The sequence below is a fragment of the Pseudonaja textilis genome, chromosome 8 (assembly GCF_049901715.1).
Source record: "Pseudonaja textilis isolate UNSWEBS1 chromosome 8, rPseTex1.2, whole genome shotgun sequence".
Taxonomy (NCBI): Eukaryota; Metazoa; Chordata; class Lepidosauria; order Squamata; family Elapidae; genus Pseudonaja; species Pseudonaja textilis.
Window position 1 is genome coordinate 21,361,902 of NC_141997.1, and position 23,738 is coordinate 21,385,639.

The 23,738-nt window shown below is 36.6% G+C and overlaps 1 protein-coding gene across 1 annotated transcript; it reads left to right on the forward strand.

Moving 5' to 3' along the window:
- The first annotated feature begins 4 nt into the window (after nt 1-4).
- SLC9A4 (solute carrier family 9 member A4) lies at nt 5-23,738 on the forward strand. Its single transcript, XM_026707511.2, is given in 12 exon segments — nt 5-468; nt 2,613-3,076; nt 5,807-6,066; nt 8,248-8,465; nt 8,853-9,055; nt 9,423-9,509; nt 11,405-11,475; nt 12,031-12,192; nt 16,894-16,990; nt 19,751-19,882; nt 20,740-20,833; nt 23,260-23,738. Coding segments are annotated over 12 exon segments (2,430 nt in total). The 5' UTR covers nt 5-206; the 3' UTR covers nt 23,640-23,738.

Consider the following 23,738-nt stretch of genomic DNA (forward strand, 5'->3'; position numbering starts at 1 on the left):
ATTAAAAGCTGTGTCAGCAGAACATTACAAAATATTGAAAATAAAATTTAGAAGAATGAGTTTGAGAAGACCAAGCAACAAGACAGGAAAGTCTACATAAAGCTGGAACAATCCTAAAGACTCTGACTTAAAATGGAATTTAACAAGATAAAGCAGGTTTAAGATTTCAGTCTTGAAGACATCGCATACATAAAATTCTTCTCATCATGGCAGTTAGGACATTTGGATGTCCACATGTTTTTAGCTGCTTGTTGCTGCTAACCAGCCTAGATAGTTATTTTGCTGCTGGAGACCTGTCTTTGCAACATTCTCATACAAAACCTAGTGCTTCATACAAAGCTGACCCCTTTGATGGGACAGAATCAGGACGAGATGAGAGGCTACATATTTTCACCTTGGACTATGAATATGTGCAAATACCATACGAAGTTACACTTTGGATTCTCTTGGCTTCTCTTGCAAAAATAGGTGAGTGAAAAAGACTTCTTTAATAAAAGTGTGTGTGAAAAAGTAAAACTGCAAAAACAGGAAAAAAAAACCCAGCTTGTTACCAAGGAAATAACAATTTAGTGAGATAACTTAGGTTGCAAAGTAGTTTCTACTTGAGGCTTGAAAAATTAAGTACGCTTGTCACCCAGTGAGAACAGATACAGTGTTAAAGGTCTTAAAGTTACTTTGTGATGAACCCCAAATTAACTTCCATGTGATTTACCTTTGAAATGTGAAATTGTGCATGTGAAAATTTTTAGAGCTGTGTTGCAACTTTTTAATTCAGACACCTTCAAGAGCATATGCAACGTTTCATGTTAAAATTTGCTCTGAAAGTTTCACCTCACTAACTTTGGAAAAGCACTGACTGTTTTGCAGTTTGGAGTTTTATTTTTTAAATTTTTATGTAAAGGGTTTTTTTTTAATCTTCCAGTTATAATATGTATGGAAGGTAAGGATTTTACAAAGTAAAGTACCATGCACTTTTACTTGGATGTAAATATACTTGTAATCAATGGGTTTTAGTACACAGATGGTTGTGAACAGACCTACAATTTTAACAACAGTTTACATTTTCCAAAGGAAGGCAATGATTTGTTTCATTCAAACCACAGTACTTGAAAATATATTCTGCTAATATTTTAAATGGTTAGTTTTCTTTCCTAACTTTTGAAACTAAATTCAATGAAGATCAATACTAAATTTAAGAAATGTACATTCTGTATATGTATTTAAATTAGAAATAATTTAAAATTCTTACATTAAAAATAACTAAAAAATAATTTACTTTGTACTTGACCATTGTCACAGATACACAGAATTTAAATTTAAATTATGTTATAATCTGATAGTCATTTACCTTTTTTATCAGTAAGAATACTGTCCTTGGTGACTAGTGTTTTGCCTGAACACTGTGAAGTTACAATACAATCTTCTTAAACACTTTTAAAAGATCTATAGATTTGAGTAATATGTAACCATATGAAGATTGCTTACAGAAAAAGGAACAGTCTATATTATATTATGTTAATGGTGATAATGAAGTCTTTAGCTCCAATTGTATAAGCTGCTCTGTTATAATGGATTATTTAATTGATTTATCCCTATCCCTATCCCTAATCTATCTGTCTGTCTATCTGTCTATCAGAACTGAAAACCATTTCTAAGAGTCATGGAACAAAATACTAGCATATCTGCTGTCACTCTTCTATGAGGAAAATGCACAAATATTGCTGCTGTTTTTGTATATTTGAGTCTAAGAAAGCAATGCTAGAAAACAGAGGGTTTGACAAGGGAGGCTGAGAAGATATTTTGTAAAAATCACCCTAGACTCAATAAACCTGGAAGAATAGAGGATAACATATGATGGGACATTGGATTAAAAAGAAAATTAGTGAAGGACAAGCGCATTTCACTGAAAGGAAAAGGAAACATAACACTGAAACACACACAGAAAAGGACTAGCTGAACAACATCAAATTTTCACTGATTTACTCAGTTCCGAGGTTGCTAGATGCAAAAATACAAGCTGTGTCTCTGGCTGTGTACTTCAATTAATCAGTGAAATCTGTAAAGGCCATTTATCAGATTCTCTGGCATGGCCACAATCCATTATCTTCTGATTCAAAGGAAGTGTTTGAAAGTATGAATTGAGATGCAGCTTCTGATATTCATTATCTAGAAGGGAAATCTATGTTATGGTAACTTTCCTAATGCCTAATTTGAATTACAAACTAGCAGTATCAAAGGATCACAAACCATTGTGTGATATAAATCCTTTATATTAAGGACATTAATTTCTTTAAAAAAAAACTTAGACTACAATCAAAAATTAAACATGTTTAAATCTATCAATCACAATTACAATTAAGCTATCTGATCAAGTCTGGTTGTGTAGTTTTTCAATGATCCTTATGCATTTTGGTTGCTCAGAAATTCTTCCCTTCATTCAAGGCCACTGCAGCATTATAACCGGAGAGCAACAAATTGTAACCTTTAGAAAGAGTGTGATTAATCTATACTAGGGCTCCATCAGGCTAATATCCAATATGGAGAACATAGGTAGACTTTTTAAAATTCCCAAACCCCAATAAATATCATGATGGTTCTATTTTTCTTTCAAGGTTTCCATCTCCACCATCGTCTTCCACACTTCATGCCAGAAAACTGTGTCCACATTGCCATGGGTGTTTTGGTTGGTGGGATTATTTTTGGCACCAAGCACAAATCTCCACCAGTTATGACTACCAGCATTTATTTCTTATACCTCCTTCCTCCCATTATCCTTGAAGGAGGCTATTTTATGTCCACCCGTCCCTTTTTTGAAAACTTTGGTTCAATTCTTTGGTGGTCTGCAATGGGCTCCCTCATAAATTCCTTTGGCATTGGATTGTCACTTTATGGAATTTGCCAGATCACCCCTTTTGGCCTCAAGGATGTGAGCCTGCTTGACAGCCTGTTATTTGGCAGCATGGTCTCAGCAGTGGATCCAACAGCTGTCTTAACTGTCTTTGAAGAGATGTCTGTCAACGAACAACTTTACATGATGATATTTGGAGAATCCTTATTAAATGATGGGATAACTGTAGTAAGTATGTTACAACTTTTTGTAAAAATTGAGCTTCTATAATGCACAGGTATACATATCTCTCCTTCATCCAAGGAAGACAAGGCAACCCAAATCATCCCTCTTCTGTTATTTGAATAACCTTTTGAAGTAGACCCAAGATAACCCATATATTTGGTGGCTGACCAAGGATTAGAACAAGTGCCCTTGTCAAATGGAGTCTAGTACTAGATGAACATACTGTCCATATTTAAGCTATAATCTGCCAAGTTTATAATCAAATAAACTACCAAATGTACATTCATTGTATTACCTTTTGAAAACTTTAATTACAAAGATCATACTGACTTTATAGCTGAGGAATAGCAGAGACTGAGATCCTTAATCAAAATGATACCTAAGCAACAAATCATGCCTTTAGTTTTTGCAGTTGGGAATTAATTTACAGCAAACCATTTCATAAAGAATTAAGAACTATGTCTTCTTATCAACTAAGAATTCCAATCACATATTTTTATTATCAAGTAATGATTCTCACTAGGGTTTCAAACTATGGTCAGTGACACCATTGTTAATTGAGATTGCTTTGAGTACATATACTGGCTATAGCCAGCTGAATCAATCATTGCAGCACAAAGACCTCTTAATTTAACATTTTGGAGCATAATCTGCCACACTGGCCCAGTGCAAATTGGTAAATACTTTTTTTTTTTTTGCATCTGAATGGGAGGCTCAGAGAGAATGATTGGCCCAAAGTAACCCAGCTGGCCTCCATGTCTAAAGGAAGGTTTTCTGACTCCTTAAGGATCCTTAAACAATATGCTATGACGGTGCTGCTCAATTCTTTTAACAAATTCCCAAGTCTTTATGGCCTTTTGGAAGCCCAACATGATGAAGGAAATCTGACTATCTCCAGATAGTCTGATCCATAGAAGAGAACCATCACTGAGAACTCAACCCTGAGTCCTTGTAAATGGCATTCCTCAGTAGCCCTCTCTCATCTTTTAGGATTGTTGTGCTGTTTTTTGGCAAACATATGAAAGGTGTTTGCTAGTGTCTTTTTGCAGGACCTATTTCAATTGCCTAGTCTAATCCATAGCCTCCAATACTACTCCTACTTTCTCACCCAAATTTTACCTAAGGTCAACCTTACCTCGTTTCCAAGCTCAGACAAATTTGCCTGCTGAAGCAGTGAGAGTACATGATAATGCTTCTCCAAGTACTGTAGCTTATATCATTGCAGTGAATTATTCAGTGCTGGGTGTTGCAAATAAAGAGTTATTTCACTCATTAGTTGGTTTATTTTGTTATAATGTTTGCATTCACCAGTAACAAAATCCCCTGAGGACCTAAAAAAACAGTGAAAGGCAAACTCACATTTTAGAATGTAAATAAAAATCTAAGTTAAATCTACCATCAGTACAAATTTGCAGTGTTTGTAGCACAAGTCACTTTTTTTTTCAAAACACGCCTTCAAATGGTACAGTAGATGGAAACAAAAACAAAACAAAAATTACAGAAGGCGTCAGATGAGTTTCTTTGGGACGTGCTTTCCATGACCAGAATGATAACACCAAGGTTAACTGGTGACTGAAAACAAAGTTAGTTAGCAAGAGCAAAAATGTTCCAATCATTCATTCATTTTTTTTAAAATATGCAGACCACTCATTTAGCATGCCTGCCTGCTTTCTAGCAAAGGATGCAAATGTATTTCATGCTTTCTATGTATTTAATATCTTTCGTGTCTATTGTAGCAGCAGGTGAAAAAAAAACTTGTATTCTTGATGTCTCTGAACATGACTAATTTATGACAGATGATCATTTTGCAACAATCTGAATTAAAGATACCACAAGCAGGAGAGGCTGAACTGCACCTAAATATCACTGAAATCTCATGTATTTTTTGGGGCCACACAATGAAATTAAGCCTAGTTTTGCTCTCAGGTATTTGTATTATTTTTAACATAACAGAATAACAAAGTCAGAAGGGACCTTGAAGATCTTCTAGTCCAACCCCCTGCTCAAACAGGAAATCCTATACCATTTTGGACAAATGGTTGTTCAATTTCTTCTTAAAAGGGATTGGACAACCATTTTTTATTGTTTTTTAAAGTGCATTTGAATTTCTTTGCTCCGTTGGGACATTGAATGATGGGAGGGGAAATAGTTCTTCATAATTCATTGTTTATTAAAGCTATAGTGGCAGTGGCATCTGCCTGCAAGGCATCTGCTGCACTGTAATAGCTGGTCTAAAGCAGTGGCTCCCAACCTTTTTTGTGCCATGGCCCGGTACCGGCATCACAAAATGATCCACGGCCCGGTACTGGCATCAGCACGCATGACCAAGGCAAGGTGAGCCGAGCGACCAGCCAGCCAGCCATCTCTCGCTTCTCCCCGCCACCTTCAACTCCTCCTTTGTACCTTTTTTGTGCTTTTTTGTGCTTTCTTAATCTCCTCCGCCATCAGGACAGCTCTTGGTTCGAAGCCGCCCCCCCTTCGATGAAACTAAGGTGTGAGGATTTCTTCAGTGCCCAAACGCCACTTTCCAACCGGAAAAGCTCACCCGGAAGCACTTTCTCATTGAAACAAGATGGCGGCGCCCAGCAAACCAGCGGCCCGGTAGAAAATGATTCACGGACCGGTACCGGTCCGGGGCCAGGTGGTTGCGGACCACTGGTCTAAAGGATAATGGCAGTGAGCATCTCTGGGGAGAACTAAGGATGAAATGTTTTGTTTCTTTCTCCTGTGCAGGTCCTATACAATATATTCATTGACTTTACCCAGATGCATAAATATGAAACAATTGAATCTGTTGACATTCTAGCTGGCTGCGCTCGCTTTTTTGTAGTCAGTCTTGGGGGGCTGCTGTTTGGCATCATCTTTGGATTTGTGGCAGCTTTTATGACTCGATTCACCCAAAACATTTCTGCCATTGAACCTCTCTTGGTCTTCATGTTCAGTTACCTGTCCTATTTAACCGCGGAAATACTTTACATATCTGGCATCTTGGCGTAAGTAAAACTTGCAATGTTCATTTTCCTAGCTGGCAGCCTCTTATTAAGTTAGTATTTCCTAGTTTTACACCCTTGAGTAATTGCCTTGGGTGATAAGAAAGAATGTTTGAGGAACCACAAGGATTTAGGCACCAGGCAATGATTCATTTAAACAAAGGCGTTTTAGGCCTTTCCCTCCTTTGATAATAATGAACTTAGCATATGGTACTGAATTACACCCTTATTATGTGCCGCTTCTGTCAAGGTTAGGGAATATCTTCATGCTGGGTGCTTTTTCTCAGACTGGCATGATTTCTGCTGTTAACCAAGTTTAAAGACAAAATCAGGGTGAAATAGTTGCAGAGCTCCGTTCATGAACAGACTTTTGGAACTGCAGCAGGACCTAGCCTTTTCTGGATCAGGGATTATACTTCAGATTGTGAATAGTTCATGTCTGACTTTGATTCATTTAAACAATTTAAACTAAACATAGATAACATGAATATACTTTTTCATGGATTTAGCTACAGGTAGTCCTAAAGTTACAACCACAATCAAGCCCAAAAGTTGTGTTGCTAAGTGAGAAGTTTGTTAAGTGAGGTTGGCCCCATTTTATGACTTTTCTTGCCACCGTTGTTAAGTAAATCACTGCAGTTATTAAATTAGTAACATGGTTGTTAAGTGAATCTGGTATCCCTATTGACTTTGCTTGTCAGAAGGTTGCAAAACGTGATCACATGACCCCGGGACACTGCAACAGTCATAAATGTGAGTCAGTTGTCAAGCATCTGAATATAAATCATGTGACCATGGACATGCTATAATAGTCGTAAAGTGTGGAAAATAGCAATAGCAATAGCACTTAGACTTATATACCGATTCACAGTATTTTACAGACCTCTCTAAACAATTTACAGAGTCAGCGTATTGCCCCCAACAATCTGGGTCCTCATTTTACTGACCTTGGAAAGATGGAAGGCTGAGTCAGCCTTGAGCCTGGTGAGATTCAATCTGCCAAATTGCAGGCAGCCGGCAGTAAGCAGAAGTAGCCTGCAGTACATCATTTTAACCACTGTGCCACCGTGGCTCATTGTCACTTGGTCATAAGTCACTTTTTTCAGTGCCATTGTCACTTTGTACAGTCACTAAGTGAAGAGTTGTAAGTCAAGGACTACCTGTTTTTTCTTTCATTGTTTCATTAAACATGTGAGAAGATGATAAGAATTTGGGGATGTCAGAATTCCAAAGGATATGATTGAGTTGCATATCATCTGCTAAAGAATGGACAAAATTAATTGTGCCAACTAATCCTGCAATGGACAATCTGTAGACTGATTTCCCATTTATATAGCTTAGCATCAGCAATGTATTGAAATAGCAGTCAACTTTTTGTGCACTAGTGAAACAAAATTATTGTAGTTCATTCTTCCTCCTTGACACTTTCTGGTGCCTCTCCAATTTCTAATCTTCTCTATCCTACACAACAATGCACAACTATATAACATTGCATGTGTTAGGTACTTTGTTCTTCATCTTAATGCTCTCATGTTTTATTTTCCTCAATATTATTATTATTTTCTTGCTTTCAAAGTACCTAGAGAACTGTATGCTATGAGGCAGCATACAATAGCCATACGTAATCAGAAGCTGAATCAAGATGTTATGGTCCAGGCTTCTGTTTGCCTCCAGGTGGGACATCAAAACTATTTAGAGAATGTATAAATATTATAAATGGTAACTTCCCCACATCTTGAGATCAGGGTGTTAGGAAAGCTGCTATACTACATAGACCTTAGCCAAAAGAGTGACAAGCAATTAAGGACACTATAAACTGGAAGCTGTATTTGGGAAGATATCACTTTTACTGCTCTCTAGTTTTCATTTCTTTACTAGAAGATGCATAATAATTGCATGCCCACAGATCAGGCTTAATCCTGAGTTTTTGAGGAAAGAGCAACTAATTCCCCAATTATTTATTTGTTTTAATGGATGTCTATTTCTGCAAATCTCTATGTTACTCCAAACATGTTGAGAATTTCTTGTTGTTTCTCATTGTTCCTTTTGTTTCCAATTCCAATTTCTGATTGACACTGTAAAATAACCCTCACGATGAATGTAGAAATATGCCGAATTCTCTTTTCATGTTCCTCTGTTTCCAATGGTTCTTACTCCTTTTCTTCAATGTTTATGACTCAACAGGATCACAGCATGTGCAGTGACAATGAAGAAGTATGTGGAAGCCAATATTTCTCAAAATTCCTACATAACCATAAAATACTTCATGAAAATGCTGAGCAGTATCAGTGAGACCCTGATCTTCGTGTTCATGGGAGTGTCTACAATTGGTCGGAACCATGAGTGGAACTGGGCTTTCATTGGCTTCACCCTGCTTTTCTGCATGCTTTGGAGAGCACTAAGTAAATTGCATAGGCAACTTGAAAACAAACTGGATGGATAAAAAGCTTTGAACATTGCTATCTGAGACAGAAAGTAAGAGGGAGAGAATGTAAAGCAGAAAGAGAAATGTTGGGACTGTTCAGGTCTGACTGGTCTAACCAGTTTAACAAAGACTTCAGGTGTAATGTATTGACTAAGATAGTACGAGGCATATTTTACTTTGCTGAGAGAAAGTGTTACCTATAGAACTCTTCCGGATATATTGCTTAAGGCAGGATAAGCAAGTTATGTTAGATCTTTCATTACTATACAGGATTCTTTGTTTGGCTTGGATAGTTTGCATAACATACGTGTTTCCAGTTCTGTTTTATTAGGGAGTTATGCTTTTTTATTATTTTGTTTCTTAGGTGTGTTCTTTCTGTTCTCTATTTGCAACAAGTTCCGCACTTACAAATTTACTCTCAAGGATCAACTTATTGTTACCTATAGTGGGCTAAGAGGAGCCAGCAGCTTCTCCCTTGCATTTTTGCTTCCTACAACCCTCTTTCCTAAAAAGAAGATGTTTATCACATCTACTATTGTGGTGATATACTTTACTGTTTTCATTCAGGTAAGGAGAATATTTCATCACAAAGCATCAGTGCATCTTGCAGACATTAGAAGAATATTTTATTGGAGGCATGTTTCCCCTGCAGATCTTCCTCATCCATTCATCTAACTTGATCCTGTGTTCTTACAAATATGGACTCGGGATTTTGTGCACAAGGTTAAATGCATCATACTGTTAAAAATGGCTTTTTAAAATACCAGGTACTTCCCCCCCCGCCCCCCCCAGAAGCTATTTTGGCATGTGAAATAATAAGGAAATAGAAGTATGCTAGGCCTCAATTAATACTACAGGTATCTCATTCATATTGTTTAGTTGCACAGTTTAATGGTTGCATTTCTTCTTTCTTCTTTCTTTATTTCACACAAAGGGAATCACCATTAGACCTCTGGTAAAATACCTAGATGTTAAGAAGACCAATAAAAAAGAATCAATAAATGAAGAAATTCATATGCGAGTAAGTTGAATTTTTTAGTATTAATGGACAACAGGAACATAGGAAGTTTATAAATTATTGCCTGCTCTTAATGGCTTTGGGTCTTCAAACATATAGGAATAGCTATTCATTTTTAATTTGAGGTTTGCAATTGGGACCAGCTGCCTCAAAGTATGTACTGTATGACTTTAAAACCTGAAACTTGATAACTAACTGTTCTTTTGACCTTTGGGATTTCCCCTGCTTCTTCATGACTGACAGGAGCGGCTGCAGTTTTGATTTAATGCATTCTTTCATGGATTTTTTTCCCCCCTATTTTATTTTGATTTAGTGTTTGGGGGCAGGTTTTGATCACAGAAGCAAGGGATATGATATTTCAGCAGATGCAATGTTTCATGAGATTTTGGAACAACTTTGATTTGATGATGCTAGTGCCAAAGAAAGCCACAGTTCTAACGGTCCTTATGCTTTATTCTGGTTTTATCCATACAGTTTTGAAGAATATTATAGGATAAATGCTTTTACTTATTACCCTGAAATTATATTCATATTGAGGGGATGCTGTGTTGAACACAGGACTTCAGGATCAATATTATTTGTGCATTTTGATTTAGTATATCCAACATTATAATCAAGCCAGTGGAACCTTGGACCACGACCATAATCCATTCCAGGACTACAGTTGCAACCCAATTTGGTTGTGACTGGAAGCATGACTGACTGCGCATGTGCGGACAGACTGCACATGTTGAAAGGGGAAATCGCCGTGGCAAGGGTTTGTTCGCCATCCGATTTTTGAATTGTGACCCAATTAAAAATTCGGGTGGATTTTTGGGTTGGAACAAGAGGTGGTATTCAGCAGGTTCTGACCAGTTCTGAAGAACTAGTAGTGGAAATTTTGAGTAATTCGAAGAACCAGCAAACACCACCTCTGACTGGAGATTTTACAGTATCCTTTCCCAGCCATGCCCACCAAGCCATGCCCACAGAATTGGTAGTAAATTTTTTTGAATCCCACCACTGGTCGGAATCCAATTTGGTCTCGAACAGGAGCGTTCACGACCGGAGGTTTCACTGTAGAAGATAAACACTGAGAATTTCCATTATTTCTATTTGCAGAATCCTGTTTTGAAATAAACTGCTGTGTACTTATTCTAGAACGCAAGAAATGTAATTCATGGAAACTGCTTCTGGACTTTATGCTTGAAGTGGAAAAAAAAGAAATATTGATTTTGGGTTTTACCGATTAGTTTGTTGTTATAAAAATAGCTAGTTTATACTACAGGTAGTCCTTGACTTATGACCACAATTGAACCCAAAATTTATGTCGCTAAGTGAAACACTTGTTAAGTGAACTTTCCTCTATTTTATGACCTTTTTTACCACCATTGTTAAGTGAACCACTGCAGCTGTTAATTTAGTAACACGGTTGTTAAGTGAATCTAATTTCCCCATTGACTTTGCTTGTCAGAAGGTTGCAAAAGGGGACCACATGACTCTGAGACATGACAATGGTCATAAATATGAACCAGTTGCCAAGCATCTTAATTTGGATCATGTGACTATAGCGATGCTGCAATGTTGTAAGTGTGACAAACAGTCATAACTCACTTTTTTCAGCACTGTTGTAACTTTGAATTGTCACCAAATGAGCTGTTGTAATTCAAGGACTATCTGTATTATATAAAAATAAAAAGTTGAGTTTTGATATTATTATCTTATTCTACTGTACCAAAGGGAATTGGAAGTCAATGCCTTTTCTTTCTTTTTTTCCCTTTTTCCTATACTTTCCCCTTCCTTTTTCTCTCCCCTATCTTTTCTACTGTTTTCTTTTGCATTTTTGTATTTTACATTATAAATTAATAATAATAAAAAAGAAATGTTTTAATTCATAATAAAATGTTTTATATCTATAGTTGATGGATCATTTAAAAGCTGGAATTGAAGATATATGTGGACACTGGAGCCATTATCAACTGAGAGACAAGTAAGGATGTGTCTATGATTGTTAGTCAAAATAAAATAACTGGATCAAACTAAATTGAATAAACTAAGCTAAAATTAAACTAACTGGGAAAACTAAAGAAAGGCATAAGCAATATTGATTTAGTTTAAAGCAGGATGGATTGGAATATATCTTCACTCAGTATTTGAATATGTCATTTTGCACATTTACTAAACTATCTTTAATTATTAAATCACATTTTTCTTTTTCCTTGATTTTCATATATTTATCCATAAGTGGAAATTTATTGTCATATTACTGAATGATGAATGGCTGTTAAGATCTGGCAGTGTGCTGAATAAGTGTAAAAGAATTCAGGATTTTGCCTCTCTCAGAATCAAAAGTGTGCTCTGTTCTTCCAGCACCTCTTTCTCCCATAACAATGAATTGATTGCCCTTTTCTTACCAGTTTAACACAAACTAAGCTGCTGTAGGCCACACCCTTTATGTTGCTGCTTTTTGTATTTTTGATTTTTGGATTTATAAAGTAATTAATGCCAGAACAATGTTTGACATCTTGATTATTGCTTTTACCAGATTTAAGAAGTTTGACAATAATTTTCTGAAGAAGATACTACTGCACAAACAACAGCCTAAATCCAGCCTTGTATCTTTATATAAGAAACTGGAAATCAGACAAGTCATTGAAATGGTAGAAAGTGGGAGCATGACACCTACGACTTCCAAATCATCTTCTCTGTAAGTATGTTAAGAACTGTTTGTCAGAACAATGCAAATATTTTGTTTAATCAAGGAATATCATGAACAGGGGCAACATATGGTTCTCCAGGCAAAGTTGCTGATGGTGAGAAGCAATGGTTTTTATAGCAGTTTGGCTACATTTGAAGACCACATCTGGAGGGGAGCAACTTTGATAGACAACAGATAATCAGAAATTTGCAGCTGAATATGTGAATTGATGCTACTGAATGTAGAAAGTTAGCACCCACCCCGCTTAGAGGAATGTAATATTTTAGGAAATATTAAAAAGGCAGAATATTATATGGAGAAACATGTTTCTAAAGACAGAAACTCAGAGCTCCAGATCCTTGCCCCCCAGCAGATATTTTGTTGCACGTTAAGAAACTCTGGGCCAGCCTATCTAAAAGACAAAAGACCTTCAGCTGCAGGATGATGGGACTATCCTTTAGGTTTTGAGTATATAACTTCATTGGGCTAAATTTTTCCTTAGACCAAAGTGATACCTTCCATCTACATAATTTTTAAAATAAGTACTGTACAGAAAAAAGTAAAAGGTCTATCATATTTAGGCTGCAAAAATACAGATGATGTTAGACATGGCACCAAAGAGTTGTAACAAGATATTAGTTTGTTGCTGTCATCAGAAGATCAACTGGGTTTTTGCAGTCTAGATCTGATAACCCCAGGGATTCTACCAGTTCACACCTATTCTCTAGAACCGGTTGTTAACATTCTAAGTAGTTTGGAGAAGCAGTTGTTAGAAGAAATTACTGGCCTAATCCTGTAAGGAAGGCAGGAAGGAAACATTCTGGTCTTGCTTACAGAAACTGCCTCTCCGTTAACCCTTATTACATTCTTGGCAGGACTAGACTTCCTGTCTCAGGAATGTCTCTGGAGTTTTTCCCCTCCTTTGCTGGTGTGGAGTGACCATTCAAAGTTACAATGGCACTGAAAAAAGTGACTTATGACCATTTTTCACACTTATGACTGTTGCAGCATCCCCACAGTCACGAGAGGCCAGGCGAGGAGATGCGTGCCTTGATGTGAGTGATATTGAGTTGGCCATGCCCAGCCAATAACATGACCACCAAGCCACGTACACCCAGTCACATGAACACCAAGCCATGCCCACCAACTAAGTCAAGCCCACAAAAACTGGTTGTTAAAATTTTTTAATCCCACCCCTGGATAACTAGTTTAGATTAAGTAGGAGCTAGAATGAACAAAACTTCATCTAGTTCTTCAGTGTGTGCTGAGAAGCCAGAGAACTAAAAATACATTCCTGTATTTACATAAACTCTGATATATTTAAATAGGATCGGCTTGCACATGGCATAGGCATGCACAATTTAGTTTGCACAAGCCCACTATTGGCTTGCAGATTTTATTGGAATACTTAATGCATGATGTTCATTGACTAGACGTTTCCATGAATATATATTAAATTCATTTAAAAATATTATAGTGCAATAAAATCTGAAAATATGTAACAAACCTTAATAATGAGTTGCTTTTGTATTCTGAGGATTACACAGCCACGATGTACATATTTAAACACACACATTCAAATATGCCTTTTTAAAAAATCATAATATATTTGAAATTACCATACTACAAATAATAAAACATAGGATAAAAAATATTTAAGAAGAAATAATAGTTAAGAAAAGTTAACTCAAGAAAAGTTAGAGTCTACTCTAAAAGAAAACATCAGTGAAGTAATCAGTTTTATTTAACTGTAAAATTTTCACTAAATCTGATACTTAAAACTGTAGAATTTTTTTACTTAAAAATTGGCTTATTGGTTGGTTTCCTTTGTTTTATTTGAAACAGATCTGTATTATAAGTTGCATAGCACATATGTCTTATCTGTAAAAGGAGTGGAGAGAAACCACGTGTTTTCTCCCTTAAGGAACTGTTATCAACTTCCTTGGTTAATAGCTAAACTCATGAATGAGTTTCCCCTTTGTCTTGATGTATTAGCCAACTCAGAAATGAGTTCTATATAATGATAGCAGAGTGGTACTCACTGCTCCCTTGAAACTGTTTCCAGACAGAGCCTTCACGATTACATTGATTCAAACATACTGTATTTTGTGATTCCTTAACTCTAGCAACTTCTATTTGTTGACCTCCAATTTTTAGTGCTCTTTAATCTAACTTTTTGTACCTAAATTTCTATAAAGAAACAAAACACTTTCATATTTCTACTGTGTTTCTCACAAAATAAGGCCGGGCCTTATTTTTTTTTTGACCCCCGAAAAAATGGCTAGGCCGTCTTTTCGGGGGTGACTTAATTTCCTCCCCTTGCATCCTCGGGTGGGCGGGCAGCGACAGCTTGGATGTTGACCTTGGTGTTGTGGCGCACTTCGTATCGGGAGACCTTCTGCCACCATTGCTTACCCTTCTCCCTTTCTGCCGCAGCTTTTAGAGCAACGCCGTGGCATTTGGTGCAGCCATGTGCGGCCAGCCAGGGCTTCTTCCTGCAACCTTCTTCCTCCAAACACTGCAGCGGAATGGGCATCAGGCAGAGGCGCTGACTCGGCAGGGCTCAGCTCAGAGGAGGACGTGGCACAGGTTGTCACCTTGCCTCCCTGTCCATGGATGGGTGGGCACTATAACTGCCTTGGGCGGCCTCTCCTGGTGGCCCCCTTGGGTTCATGCTGGAGGGACTTGGGAAGGAAGCCAAGCTCAGGTCGGCCCGGCTCTTTTGCTTGGCTGGCGGGCACGTACCCGTGGCTTGCTTTCCTAGCTCTGCCCAGCCCGCATGGCTCTGGAGCAGCCCTGGCTGGATGAGCAGAGGGTCCTGCGGGGAGGTGCTCGCTGCCTTGGCGAGAGCTCCACAGCCGGGCAGGAGGGCCTGCCTGTCAGCTGCACTTGGCACCCCGGGCGAAGCTCTTCGTGCTCTGCCCAGTGCCAGGCAGGGATGGCAGCTGGGTGCTTCTCCTGGGGTGGCCGATCCTGTGCTGCGGCCCCGAGAGATTCGCCTCCCCACATGGGGTAGGGCTGCCCTCTTGGGCAGGGGAGGCTTTGTCATACCGGTAGTAGGGCGTCATTTTTAAAAGAATTGGCTTTGCCTTCGAAGGTGAAGGGAAAGCGGCGACAGGAGCGCCTGAAGCCGAGTGTCTCTGCCAGGCTCCGGTTGCAGGGAGGAGCCCTGGCTGTCTGCACATAGCTGCACCAAACACCGCGGCAGTGCTCTAAACACTGCGGCAGCATGGGGAGAAGGGAAAGCAATGGTGGAGGAAGGTCTCCTGATATGAAGTGCCCCACCAACGCCAAAGTCAATGCAGGCAGCACCATATCCGGGTATGCAACAAAACTACTTCCTAACGGCAAGCCCCCCCTGCCACCACCACCCCCCACTTTGCATGTTTAATATGGGCCTTAATTTGGGGGGAGGGGCTTAATTTGATTTTATGCCGATAAAACATGCTGGGCCTTTCTATTGGTGGAGGCCGTATTGTTGGAGAAACACGGTAAGAAACTCCTGTCTCTGGAATATTGTTAATAATATTTTACTGTGAAGATTGGCCTAAGCTAGAATGTTTTTTTCACGAAAACAAAGGGCAACATGGTGCCTTCTTTCTTGTTCCATTTGTACCATTTCATTCTGGACTGGACAGTTATTCTGTCCAGTCCAGAATGACACTTCTGACAGTTATTCAGTTTCAACAATGGAGATAGTAGGAATAAAGAGCTTAGCATAGGCTAATTCATGATAGTATCCAATATCTTGCTGCTTTTCTACATTTTCCAATAATTCTGTATCTTTACTTATGGTAGTAGCATGGCTGGTCCTGTTTTTTAAAAAGAAGTTTCTTTAGCATATGAAATGATAGGTTTGAGAATAACAAGACTAAAAAAAACAGTAAAAAAATTGCTAGGAAAAAAATAAACCTGTACAAAATCATAATTATTGTCAATCTGGTATATCTTAAGTCCAATCAAGTTACTTTGAGAACTAGGTCTTAGAACGAGAGAAATAAAAATATCTGTTTAGAAGCATTTTATAATTATGTAGGTTTTTTAAAATTCAAAGTTTCAGTGAGTTACTTTATTTCCCAACCAGACTACTTCTAAATTACATTTGTAGTATTAGTAGAGCTGGTTGAGAATTTTGGTTCTAGAAGAACTATGACATACTTTGTTTATATTAGTTTATAATATTCAGGGTATCTGATTATGTAATTTAAATTCTATTAATTTCAATATAGATTTCTAAAAAATTGAACTTATCCCTCATCTTGATTCACCAATTAAACTAATTGCATTTTAAAGTCATTCAACATTGACTCCGATTTTAATATGTAATGATACACACTTCAACAAAGAAACTGTATATGTGTGTGATACATGCAGATAGCCACTAATAGTAATGGTTCTACTTGCATTTATATGTGGCTTATGTAATGAATTTCTTCTTTCTACATTACACCTCTATAAATTATTTTATTTTTTACTAAGAAGACTGCTGTACCTAATAGTGATAATACTCAAATATACATATGCATCTTGCAAAGAAATTAAGCAGTTTGTTCCATTGATTTACAAATGATTTCTTGCCATCCTTTGTTAGGAAAGTCAACTTACAGGTAACAATATCTGATAACAGAATGTAGGCGAAACTATTCTAGTGAAATAATGATTGAACTTTGAGCTTAGTCAAATAATATTTGTATTCATATTTGTTTGCAGGAGGCGCAGGAAGGAAAGAATACAGAAACTTTCCCCTAAAGATGTGGAATCTATGCAGAACATGCTGGCACATAATCTGTATCAAGTGAGGCAAAGGGTATGTGCGTTCAGTTCTGATAACCTGTTCCTGTTACATAAGAAAAGATCGTGTTTGAATTATTTCACATCTTAGCAGAATTCGGTGGTGGCAGAATTGCCTGGAGTGAAAGCTATGGTTGTAGCTGAAGTGCAGAACAATATTAAAAAGAGATTGGCTCATTGTTTTTAATGAATTCATTCCAATACTTCTGATGTGTCTTTGTAGGACAGCCATAAAATCACTTTCACTGATACTTGGGCTTCCAGAAAAAAGGAAAAGAAAAAAGGAAGGAGTTTAGAATTGCCATCTCAAACATACCTTAGAATTATTTTTAAAAATGAGAAGTAGGTTGTTAAAGTGTTCAAGTTTGAAGAATATAGAATCCATGTGCTCCTTCAAAATTTTTGAAAAACCCCCAAGACTTCATTATACTTGGGGCTAAGATTTCGTCATGGTGGTTCCATTGCTAAGGGAACCATTTTTATTCTGCCTTCATCCATGGCTAATATTTTGGTTATTGTGTTATTTATTACTGTGACTTTTTAGATCTTTATCAGTTTTATCTTGGCTGTTTTATTTATTGCTATATGCTATCCAGACTCTCCTTTGGGGGGAAGGTGGGTGACTATATAAATTTGATTTATAAATAAATAAACACAAGAATTTAAAAAGAGCACAACAGGCCAAAAGGTTATCTAATCTGGCATTCTGTGTTACAGAGAGGTAAACCAAATCCAACAGAGGTCAAAATCTTCTTGAGAGCTACTGCTGGGATTTGAGATATGTTACTGGTAATTCAGAAGTAATAAACAACTACCAGGACTAGTAGCCACTAATATCTGGATCCTTCATGAATTTATTCTGTCTGTCCCTTAAGCCACATCGGATGGCAGAACTTCTCATTTATTAGCTAAAGAAGTGGGTTTTTTTTTTCTTAGTTGTGAATTATCTTTTAATTAATTATAATGTCTGAGCTTTAGATCAGGCAAGTGAGTTAGGAAAAAAGGATGCATGCAAAACAAATGGAATGGAATCTAAAGATGAGCACTAGGTGGCAGACGCCCCTTATTTTAAATTTTCAACAATTCAATAGGTTTAGTTTGTAGGGCGGCAGCTATATTACATAGTTGATTGTACAAGCAATGCATCTGATTGGACCTGGTTGTACGTTAAAGACTATCATGAGTTTTATAGTATGCATTGGCCCCAAAGACTCAACTATAACACATTGGTTGGCTTTTAAAGTAACACCTGACTTCTTAATTATTGTCTTTGTTAAAATGCATTGCCAAATAATGTAATTTTTTAAAACTTGGTTTTAAATTGGCAGAAGGTGTAAGAATCACTGATGAGCATTCTACATTGGATAAATAGATCAAAATAAAAGAATTGTAAAGACAAGTATCCAATATATTACTGTGATGCAAATTTTAAGGAGGGATGATGTAAAATCTTTCCTGAAAAAAATTATAGTTGAGGAATAGAAGTGAATGTATTATTCCATACTTAAATAAATCTGTTCATCTGCAAGGGGATAACTTGAGTTTGTCAATTTTGCAATAAAAATTAACAAAATGGTCCTTTTCGGTGTAATTTTCAACTCTAGGTTTCCACTATTTTTTTTTATTTACTGGCACATAATTTTTACAGGTGTTTCAGTGACTCAACTATATTTTGGCAACTATATTATTTTTTTATAATAAATGTGTGCAATCTTTTTGACCAAGCCATGTATATGAATTATGATTTCTTCTGCTTCTTTGTGCAATCTGCATTTTGAATCATTTGATGATTTTTCAATTTTGGCCTTGGTTTGAATAGCTTGCTCTTGAGCAGTCAGTCTCTTTTTCCAGCTATAAGCCACTACCAGGTTTTATCTTTATCCACTTTCCTCTCACATTTTGTAGAAATTGACCATGTAATGCTTTTCCTTACCACTATTTTGTTCTTGTTTTTATTACATTATTTTAATTTTGATATTGAAGTTTTGCTTTATACATATTCGGTAAGTTTCAATTTTAAGTTTCATTAATGCTTGTTCTTGACTGCCTTTTATATAATTATCCAATGAATCCTTTTCTTCTTCAAGATTTTGTTTGATTTAAAGAAAACCTCTGCCTCCATTTCTGCAGAGCGGATATCAATATAACTACAGGAATGTAATGCATAGTGAATAGTCATTAGCTTTCTTGTAAAAGCTTCATCCATTCAAGAAGATGGCAAAATGTTATTTGTGAGCTATGGATTTAAGAAGTATTTCTGAAAACTACTAAGATGAAGTCAGAATAAAGTAAAAAATAGCAATATTTTTAATGTACACCTGCCAATTTTTATTTCTATTAGGGATTTTATACTACCATGTTCTAAGATTGTTATCTATTTCAACTTTATTTTTTTCCATGGATGCTATAGCCTATGGATTATGGGCATTCATCCCTGGAGTTAATCTCTCTTCCAAGTTTATCCTATATCTCCTGGGTGTTGACTTTTGCTAATGTGGGAATTTCCTCCAAAGGAAAAATCAGAGAACCAGCATCCTTTCTTGTAAAGAGACCATGCCAAGTTGATTACAATAGAATTGACCCTTGGAAAAGGGAGAAATTTAGAATAGAATAGAATATTTCATTTGGCCAAGTGTGATTAGACACACAAAGAATTCATTTCCAAAAACTCTCAGTATAGCAATTTTCTAAAATCACATGATTATAAAGTGGTCATTTTACATGCATTGTTTGGGAGCTAAGCTGGTGAGATCAAGTAATGCATTTCTCATTTCAGACACTATCGTACAACAGGTATAATCTTGCCCCTGAAACAAGTGAAAAGCAAGCGAAAGAAATCCTTATCCGACATCGATGCAGCATGCGGCAGACCACAAGGAAAGGTCATAGCTTACCATGGGGAGGGCAGGTATCTATCATATAATAAGCTATGGAGTTTATGCAAAAGTGTATGGAAATTGCTGAAGTTTCTGCCAAAACAAACATGAGAGAAGCTATCTAATAATTGGATAAAAACATAGAAATAGCAAAATATGCAATCCAATAAATCCATAGATTGAGAGGCTAAGATCTAAAAGGCAATGTATGGAATAATGTTTGGATATGAATGAGAGCAAAGATGGTTTCCAGGGCTTTACAAGTTTGAAGAGTGAATTAAATTGCTGTAAACTATTAATTTTATCCCACCCCCTTATTTTTAATCTCATCCCTTGAATTTATTAGCTTATATTTCTAACTCTTTTTCTTGTTCTGTACAAAGGAAATGCTATGGAGGCAGGTGTATTTAAATAGGTATTGTGTATACTGCTGCTCCTTAGCAATTGATGTAGCAATTGGATGTACCATATCAGATGTGGGATGGCTGATTTTATTTTCTTTAATTAAAAAAAATTAGCAGAAGAATATTATTGTCATTGAAGGGAATGTTCAACCAGGAAGCATTTAATTAATTTTGTTTTAGAAAGACAGAGATTTCAATAGTTTGGATGAACAGTAGTTAGATTAGCTGACTGATATTTTTAACTAGCTGCAAAAGACATGAGGATCACCTATGGACAGGTTGAAAACTGGAAATATTCCAGTATTTTGAATTCATGTACACCACATGCATGATAGGTAAGTTTGCAATTATACTATCATTATAGTAAACATACTGTTGGTATTAATTTTCCTAATTTCTATAACTAGAGGTCAGATAATTCAAAGTGGAATCCACACACATTTCTGCAAATGTGTATTTCCCCCTCTTTTTTTTACTGTCTACAGGCTGCCAGTAAAAGCCTACGTTATTTATCCCTACCCTTTGGTAATTCTCAACCAATGAGAAGAACAACCAGGATGAACGATGATGATCAAACAGGTAAGGCTTCTTAATTGAAACAATAAAAAATGGAAAATTATTGGCAATCCTTACTAATTTTGCTATTATCCATCAGGTTCCAGATAGATACAACCTTGGCAAAGTTTTGCTTTCAATGACTCTGTGAGATAGTGCCCATCAGAATTTAAAATGCTTACCAATCTGGTGCTTTCCAGATGTTTACTATTCCAATTCTGTAAATTTTAGTTGCAAAATAACTGGAAAACACTGGTTGAGAAAAGCTGGTTTAGAGAAATACCCATTTTTTTGCATTGGTATTATTTAAAATGATATTATTTTCTACATCAGCCAAATAACATTTGGACAGCATTGTTTGATTTGAATACCATGCATTAGTTTAAGGAAGTAGTCTGAATACAGACACAGCTTCTTTAAGGTTTCATATTAAAGGTACAATTGCCCTAACCCCCTGATTCTTTAAAGCAGCCATGTCACTTTTTAGGCTAATGTGGTAGCCTTTAAAGCTTTCAGATGCTATAAAGAAGCAGTTCTACTTTCACCCCATGAATTCCAAATTATTTTACACATGGCTGCAATTAGCTAACTATTAGATGTTATCAAAAAGTTAGATTTCTGTTATCATATGGTTGTCCAGATTTTACCAGCACAGTTCTAATTTCCATTTAATCTTTAACTACTAAGTAGGCATAATTAGGCAGCTATATTTTTTCAAGTATTTTACATTTGCTAAAAGCACAGGGAAGCAAATTATTAAAAAATAGCAACATGAGCTGTAGATGAAAAATATGTGCCTATTATACTTGTTTCATATCAGGATTTTCATATCAGAAAATACACATACAATAAAAATATTTACAAACAAGTAAATTTTCATTTCTGAAACAATTTACTGGCAATACCGGCTAAGGTATGTATTTTATACTAGAAAAATAGTGTTGGAAGCAGTGGTGGGATTCAAATTTTTTTACTACTGGTTCTGTGGGTGTGGCTTGGTGGGTGTGGCAGGGGAAGGCTACTGTAAAATCTCCAGTCAGAGGTGGTATTTACCAGTTCTCTGAACTACTCAAAATTTCCACTATCAGTTCTTCAGAACTGGTCAGAACCTACTGAATACCACCTCCGGTTGGAAGGTATCTTGGAGGTCTTCTAGACCAACTCCCTACTCAAACAGAAAACCCTATAACATTTCATACAAATGGTTGTCCAATCACTTCTAAAAAACCTCCAGCGTGTGTGTATGTGTATGTGTGTGTACGTACACACGTGTATGTGCATGCATACATGTGCAATATTTTAGGGCAGATTTGCTTTTAGATATGACAGTTCCAACCACATAGAGATGACTGCTGAAGCATTTAATGTGCCAAATAATATGTATAGTTCTTTAAAAGAAACTATCTTGAACATATAATGAAAATGAAAGGTTTAAACCAACCAATCTCTTATTTTCAAAAAGCCCTAAAGCTAACCTTCTTTGAACCTGATAATTAAATGTGCCCCAAACCCAATGAAAAACCCAAGAAAACCATTTATTAATTGCAGATCTTGCTCATCTTGGCTTTATGGTCAAGCAGTTGACTCAATGTCCCAAAATATTAATAATACCCATAAAAGAGGTGAACCCTTGCATGAATCATTGGACTCAATAAAGCCAAAGCTTTGGACAATCAGATTTACAAAAAAGAGAATTTATTTATTTATTTTAATTTCTATGACCACCTATCAGTGACTCTGAATGGTACACAAGTATTACAACAACACTTTATCCAGTGTTCACCTTGAATTTGTAGTTAAAGAATCTTAGCCCCACCCAATTTCATTTAGACCAAATGTTACTATTTTTATCAATAATCATAAGGAGTCCTAGTTTCTTCATTACACTAGTTTTGTCTATTCTTTAATACAGATTTCTTTGTGCTTAAAAAGAATCTTCAAAATTATGGACAAGAAGTAGAAATGTAACTTTATGGCACCCAAGAAAAGAAGATGTCTCCACAAAATAAAGGGAAAAGAGAGCTAGATCTATATGGCCTTTTTGTATAAGGCAAAGAATAATAGTTATAATTTAAATAGAAATACTGTGCATATCATTATGATAAACAAAACTGTGACTAAATAATCTTTTGTTTAGCTTGTTGTCCAATTGTTGGTTCTAATGGTCATTGTTGTATTCATGTCAGAAGCACCTAAGATAGTTTTAGGTTAAAAATATGGCAGGTGACATCACTGTTACCCAGGGGAAGGCCCACGTGTGGGCTCCTCTTATAACCACATAAATGTGTCCACTGAAGTAATGCACATCTATGTACTAACAGTCACTGCTTTAGAACTGCTGAGTCAGCAAGAGCTGGAGCTCACTGTCAACTGTTTTCTGCAAATAGAATACATGGCCATGATATTGTTGTCTGCAACTTCTCCTTCTAAATATTTCTTTCTGAATTCAGGGTATGGTAGCAGTGATTCCGAGTCTGTCTTCATGATGCATAATTCAGAGGCTGGACCAAGGTCACCTCAGAAGAAATACCGTCAGCAGAAGGAATTTCTCCCAATGGAGCAAATGCATTCACGAACTAAACCAGCCAGTTTTACAAGGCAGAAAAGAACAAATCAACAGGATCAGCGAGCCAGAGTACAAAAACCACTTTTAGCCCCGAAGCCTCAACTTAATGCTGTTCTTGAAACTGATACTCAGTAACTTGAGTCAGAGGATGAGGTCAACAGGGCCTCATGCCCTACAGCACCTGTTGTTGTATGGGCAGGAGAAACCAGAGGCAAAAACCATGTTTATCAGTCCAAAAGACACTTTACTCAAAGAAAAAAATGAATCCTCACCTTCACTGCATGCTATGATGACAATTTTCATTCCAAATGTTTCATAAATGGTTGGAAACTTCTAACTGGAAAATTTATGTATTCTTAGATG